Raw genomic sequence first — 6,451 nt, forward strand, 5'->3', positions numbered from 1 at the left:
CTTTAATCGAAATGATTTGTTTTATTCATTTTAGCCGCTAATACTTATATTTAGCAACCGCTATAGCCGAAATTAATAGGAGGTTAGCGCCATGAAGGGGCAGTATCTATAAGCGTGTGTCGATGGGTGGATGCAATTTTTTAAATTTACAGCGAGTGGAATCACCGATCGGTAACTGTGATTAATGTGTATTATATACCTTCGTGGCTTGAAGTCAAAATTATTCCATTTCTTAGTTTATCAATTTTCATGCCCAACACTGTTGATATAATTTGCCGAACAGGAATAAACGAATTCCGTTCGTTTATTGTTATTTCAATAATATTTGATGGTGGTTCTTTGCCGTTAATCACAGCGAAGATGATGATGTACACGTAGTACTATAAGATAACCGACTATCCCGTTAAATTTCATGTAATTACGTCGACAGTAAAATTTATTTTTTTCCATTTTTATAAAAACGGAGGAAGGAAACGATGATGATTATTCGATTAATCATACACCTATACACTGGCTGATCTAATCCTTTTGGACGCTTTACTTTCAGGCGGGAAAACCAAATTTTAATTAGTAAACAGCAACCAGTTGACTGTTGTTCTGTGAACTACTATGAAAGATTTTCTATTGCAAATATTGTGCCCTGCTACAAATATTGTGCCGATTCTGTAGCCCGGGCCATGACAACCCGGGCCACCCGGGCCAAAGAAAAAAAAATAAAAATATGAACCCACCGTCCACCGAGGTATTTTTTGTACGGGGCGGGCACCGCAAGGTCTCGGGCCAACCCGAGCAGCGGCGCCATCTATGAGTCAAATAAAGAATCTCGCTGATCTGCAGCTAGAAAGTGCGAGAAAGAAAGATGAAGGTGAAGGATATAGGATCTGTTCCTTTGATTGTGCCGAAAATCAACATCATTTGTGCAAGAAATTTTTCAACGGTTAAAAATTTCAAATTCAGCCGATGTGATGGCATATCATCACACAGTGGTTTGAAAAAAGCTAAATTTGTTGTCCCCCTTGCGGGACGCTGTAGCATGTTTACGACAGCATGAGGACTGAGGAAAAAAACAAAAAGGTAAAATAACCGTCAGAAGAAACCCAGAGGCTAGAACAATTTTCGTACGCGTAGTGGGCAGACGTCGTCTATCAGCTCAGGAAGTAAAGCGAATTAAAGTTAAAATCTCGTAAAATTTTAGCAACTTTGACAACAATTGTCTGATATCGAAAAATGAGCCGCAAAAGGCATCTTGACAATGGACCAGGCCCGATTCCTCAACGGTGGCTACACTGTCCTCGAAAAGCCTTTTTTACAGTTGGAGGAAAATATTTAGCATTCAAAACTCCACTTGATGCAAGATACGAAAATCAAGTCGACGATGAATATACTTTTCACCCTGAAATGGTATTTTCATCAGTCAAGAATATGAAGATGAAAATTGGGCTCTGGATCGATCTTACTAATACCAGCCGGTTCTACGACAAGAATGTAGTAGAACAAAATTCATGTAAATATGTGAAACTCAAATGCAAAGGACATGGTGAAACTCCCAACCCTGAAACTGTGAACCTCTTCATCAAGCAATGCACGGAATTCATTTCTCAAAATCCTTTAGAAATTATTGGAGTCCACTGTACCCACGGCTTCAACAGAACTTGCTTTCTCATTGTTTCATACTTGGTACAGGCCATGGACTGGTCAGTAAAAGCTGCGGTCAATGAATTTTCTAAAGCAAGGTAACTATCACCAATTTGAACCATAATAGGATAACATTTAGTCTACAGATGAATAAATCGGCCTGAATTTTAAAAAAAAGGGTTGACAAAGATGGGCTCTTTAGTTTCAACTACTATTTACTAATATGTTTATTTACCTTTAACAAACAAACATGTGTTTCCTCTCTTTAATAGACCCCCTGGAATCTACAAGGAGGACTATATACAACAACTATTCACTCTCTAGGGTGACATAGATGACACCCCACCTGCTCTTTTCTTGCCAATGTGGCATTATGAGGCTGATGATGATACCCACATCAAAGAAGAAACAGAAGCTGTTGATGGTATATTTTATTAAAACTATGCTCGTAACCTAAGAGTCATGTTCACGATTAAAGACAACGAAGATGATGACCAAGCCGGCGGCAGTACGGGAGCCAAGAAGAAAAAACCACGCCGAGAAGTGGCACAAGACAAAGCCAAATTCATAGAAGGGATACCCAACGTCAATCTGGTTACCGATATGGAGATAACATCCAGAGTACAAAACGGATCAAAAACCTCACGGGGTTAAAATCGTCTGGATTCCCTGGTTGTCAACCAGTTTCCATGGATAGAAGGAACATCCAACTACTGAACAATCCCTACAAAGTGTCATGGAAAGCTGACGGCACCAGGTAATTGATCTAATCTTTATAGTCTTACGGTACCTCTAAACTTTTTCACGTCGGATTCAGGTACATGATGTTTGTTATGGGACAAGAACAGGTCTACTTTATAGACAGAGACAACGCAGTGTTTCAGATCGAGGGTGTATCGTTCTTCTCTTCGCATGATGACAAGCGTCATTTGGTTGACACCTTAGTAGACGGTGAGATGGTCATTGATAAGGCTGACGGGATGCGCCATCCGCGCTATTTGATCTACGATCTCGTCTCCCTAGAAGGGAATCAAGTTTTTAAAGAACATTTTACGATCCGCTATCGTACGATCATGGTAACCAGTGTTTACATTTATTCTATGGATTTTTCTTTTTGATTTATTGAATATCATTTTTAATTCCAGAAAGAAATAATTGAACCTAGAGTGGTTGCCATGAAATCGGGACGGATTATCCGAGAACGTGAGCCGATCGGCATTCGACGTAAAGATTTTTGGGATTTACCAGCTACCTCCGCTCTTTTAGGAGAGAAGTTTATGAAAAAACTTGGGCATGAACCTGATGGTCTCGTTTTCCAACCAATAGAAGAGGTAAAAAAAATTCTGCATTTTACCTATGGCAACAAAATCATTTAAAATTTAACTTTAATTGCCAACATGTTGTGTGTTTTTATGAATAGAGCTATACACCAGGTCAGTGCCCTTCCGTTTTGAAGTGGAAACCACCTTCTCACAATTCTGTTGATTTTCGACTAAAAATTGTAATCGAAAACCGTCCTGGGTAAGTTCGTTATCTTTCTGTAACAGATAGACTTGTAGTTGAGATTGATTTTAATTTTGTTTTTTAGCATGTTGCGACAACGTCTTGGTCATTTGTTTGTCGGAGGGAAGAATAAAGATAGCTACCAAGGAGATGGCCCCCCTTGACAATAAAATTATTGAATGTCGATTTGAAATGAACAACGGCAAAGGAAAATGGGTCTTTATGAGGCAACGAACGGATAAAAGCTTCCCCAATAGCTTTAATACTGCTACAGGTAAATCAAGTGCTATCGTTTTTATATCGGCAATTCTTATTGAACACGTAAATTGAAAAAAATATTTTCAGCTGTCTGTCGAAGTATCAGAGAACCGGTTACCAAGGAGATGTTAGAGGAATTCATTCTTAATCTAAGACGAATGTCTCCTCCTCCTCCGCCCCAGCGAAGACCGCATTAGCAGGAATTCGTCGTGGTCACCTCTCTTCCTCATGGTCGTCCCACACTACTTTTCCTTTTGACGTCGCTCAGTTTCCCGCCAACTGTTTAATTAATTCTCAAAGGTGTTCCGAGGCGCGACTTAGAAGAATATATGTTTAATTTAACTCTGTATGTGAACTTTGAAAGTTATTGGCAGCAGCTATATTAAGATAAAACAACCACATTTTATGCAAACAAAGAATTAATTCAAAAAATTCTAGTTCTCACCCAAGCTAATAACATTTATGAAAGTACAACTAAATGCCAAGACCTTGGGAAAAAAAGGCTAACATGAACTACTAAAAGAAAATTTTCGTTATATTTGCACTTGTAAAGATAAAAGAGAAAGCGTGCTTTAAAAGGGACTTTTCTCTTTTTGTTGACTGGAATAAGTACTGTGGGGAATTAGTCAACATCATTTTATGAAGTTTTTCGATAGTTGCAGAACCGTCTAAATGAAAAGAGATACAAATGATGACGCTTTCTATCTACAAGTAATAACCGCAGCGGAAACTTACCCATTCGATACCATCCTGGATTGCCTGTATCACTACGAGCAGCATCAACCGCGCTGCGCAAAGCGAAAAGCACACAGACGGACATGCATAACGGAGGCTCACCGGTAGCTTTAAGAAATAATGTTCCCTCCTCCTTATTAGATTAACCTTAAGTGTTAAAATTCACGTTACTAATATACCTTTAGAACGTAAAATTCCATTTGGATGGGCCGCATTCCGATTGTTATACGGAAATCCATTGGTATGTCACTATTCACTGGAGGCTTGTAATTCTGGAATAAAGCGCAACAGTTTTCATTATTTTTTCGTTGTCATTATTAGACCCTTCTTTGACTGTGCTGCTGTTTGTTTGGGAATCCAAGTCTAACAACCACACAGTTTGCAATATTAACTAAAGGTTACGAATTAAATTACTAATTTAAGATTACGTGTAGAGTTCAAAAAGTGATTCGAACTTCCAGAAATTTCTTCACTCGAAGTATCATCACTTGCAGCTATCACCAAATCGGAAGAGCCTTTAGGACTTTTGATAAGACGGGGGGCACTACTCACCAATTCGATGATATGTGCAAATAAAATTGCAATGCCGAGTTTGTATGCGAACATCTAAATAACAGTAGAAATGTTTAACTTAAGGCCACATTTTACGACAAAGGGGAAAAATCTTGCCTTCATGCCGAGTGCATATGATTAGCCTGTCCGACCTACGCGTTCGCTTTTCTAAGACTGTGTTGTGCATGAGAGTGACAGTCCTAAGATGTAATTTTTACTTTAAGGCTTGGTATCCTAAGGGTAATTGGGGCGAAACCAACAAATCACATTCGTTTTTACTGGCATTTCCTCTATCGGTATTCTAGTTTATTACCTTTTTTTAAATTACCCTATCAATATATAATCTATAACTTCTAGTTTCCGAATACACGTCACTGAAAAAAAGTTTTTTTGGTTATCTTTTTTAATATAATTATGAATCTTTTTAAAATTTTGTCCACAACCATGGAAGGCATGCCAGTGTATTTTTATACAAAACTATCACGACACGGCTTGCACACGATAGGACATAGGTCAGCTGGTCAGCTCATCCACGAATCGGTGTCGGGTCATTCATACGATAAATTTGCCTTTGTTCGCTAGTTTATTCAATTTATGTTCCTTCTTTTCGTTCTTCTTCTTCTTAATGTTGGCATTTCTTTTCTTCTGTACGTCTTCCTTTTTCTTTTCCTGAGCTTCAACGCGTTCACCCCACTTCTTTTTACTTTGTAATTTCATTTTATCCTTTTTCTTAATAGATTTAGCAAGCAATTCCACATTGTCTTTCACCTATAATAACACAAAAGAACAGTTTCAGCATCAAATTATCTGTCGAATATTAGTAAGTAGCATTTACCTTGACACCTTCAGCCCTTAGAAGAGCACCTTCCCATGCTTGTTGTTCTTCAATACTTCTTGCTTTTTCAATATCTCCTTTAGCCTCCAGGAATTTAACCTTTTCTTTGGTTTTCTTAATTTTAATCATTGCTGCTTTTGGATCTAAGGTGATTTTTTTCAGGATATGTGATGGAGTAAAATCAAATTTGCTGAAAACCATGCGACCTTCACTGTTGAAAATGGGCTTAGGTGGTCTACTTGTGACTGTTGGCTCAGGAACTTCTGTTTTGACAGTTTCTGTAGATGGAAAATTTGACGATGCTGTTGCTGCTTTAGTAGCTTGTGCCAGTTTAGCTATTTTGGATCTCATTTTGTTATTTTTCCTTTTCAGTTTTTTCTTCTCAATTTTATCTAACTTTCTCTTGAGTTTGGTTTTCATTTTTTTGTCAGAAAAATCCATTTATTTCCCTGAAAAACAAGTCTTAATTAAACTGATTGGTAAATAATAAATATTCATTAAAAAATAAACACCTGTGAATTGTGAGAGTTCAATTCATTCTTCTGGATTGCATGCACGATTTCCCACATCAACTTGCTTTGTAGAACTGTTGTCAACACTGATCTCGTCACCTTCAACATCTTGTCTGAGTTGGAATATTGGTCAATAAGCTAGAAATGAAAAGGTCTTCAGAGGAGAGTTGCAACTTTAAAGCTGCAATGTTGATGGGCCCTCTGTTTTCTTCCGGTTCTGGACTTTTAGGATCCATTTTCTTCATATTTTGTTTGGTAGATAGTTTTGAGTTTTTTTTTCCGTTTAAATGGTTAGATCTATTGCCACGAAATTATATCGTGGCGCGACGGTCGAAACTGTCTATTGCCACGACATCTTTCGTGGCAATAAAGAGAAAATTGTCTATTGCTTAAAATTGGCTCCTTCAACTGAAACTTCCTG

General features: G+C 37.9%; 1 protein-coding gene, 1 long non-coding RNA gene and 1 pseudogene across 2 annotated transcripts; 1 reads left to right on the plus strand and 2 right to left on the minus strand.

Moving 5' to 3' along the window:
• The first annotated feature begins 980 nt into the window (after positions 1-980).
• On the plus strand, positions 981-3,681 carry LOC124335857 (annotated as a pseudogene).
• A 250-nt stretch (positions 3,682-3,931) lies between these two features.
• On the minus strand, positions 3,932-4,437 carry LOC124335861. Its single transcript, XR_006916929.1, has 2 exons — positions 4,311-4,437; positions 3,932-4,239 (listed from the first exon to the last, which is right to left on the minus strand). It is a non-coding gene; the product is annotated as an uncharacterized LOC124335861 (long non-coding RNA).
• A 667-nt stretch (positions 4,438-5,104) lies between these two features.
• Positions 5,105-5,967, minus strand: LOC124335856 (surfeit locus protein 6 homolog). Its single transcript, XM_046789349.1, has 2 exons — positions 5,519-5,967; positions 5,105-5,451 (listed from the first exon to the last, which is right to left on the minus strand). The coding sequence occupies exons 1-2, from the start codon at positions 5,957-5,959 to the stop codon at positions 5,236-5,238; spliced, it is 657 nt and encodes a 218-aa protein (XP_046645305.1). The 5' UTR covers positions 5,960-5,967; the 3' UTR covers positions 5,105-5,235.
• Positions 5,968-6,451: the final 484 nt, after the last annotated feature.

The sequence above is a fragment of the Daphnia pulicaria genome, chromosome 4 (assembly GCF_021234035.1).
Source record: "Daphnia pulicaria isolate SC F1-1A chromosome 4, SC_F0-13Bv2, whole genome shotgun sequence".
Taxonomy (NCBI): Eukaryota; Metazoa; Arthropoda; class Branchiopoda; order Diplostraca; family Daphniidae; genus Daphnia; species Daphnia pulicaria.

Coding starts and splice junctions, on each gene's coding strand:
- LOC124335856 (XM_046789349.1), bottom strand. CDS start 5,959: ATGGATTTTTCTGACAAAAAAATGAAAACCAAACTCAAGAGAAAGTTA. Junction 5,452..5,518: donor TAAGGGCTGAAGGTGTCAAG/GTAAATGCTACT, acceptor GTGTTATTATAG/GTGAAAGACAATGTGGAATT.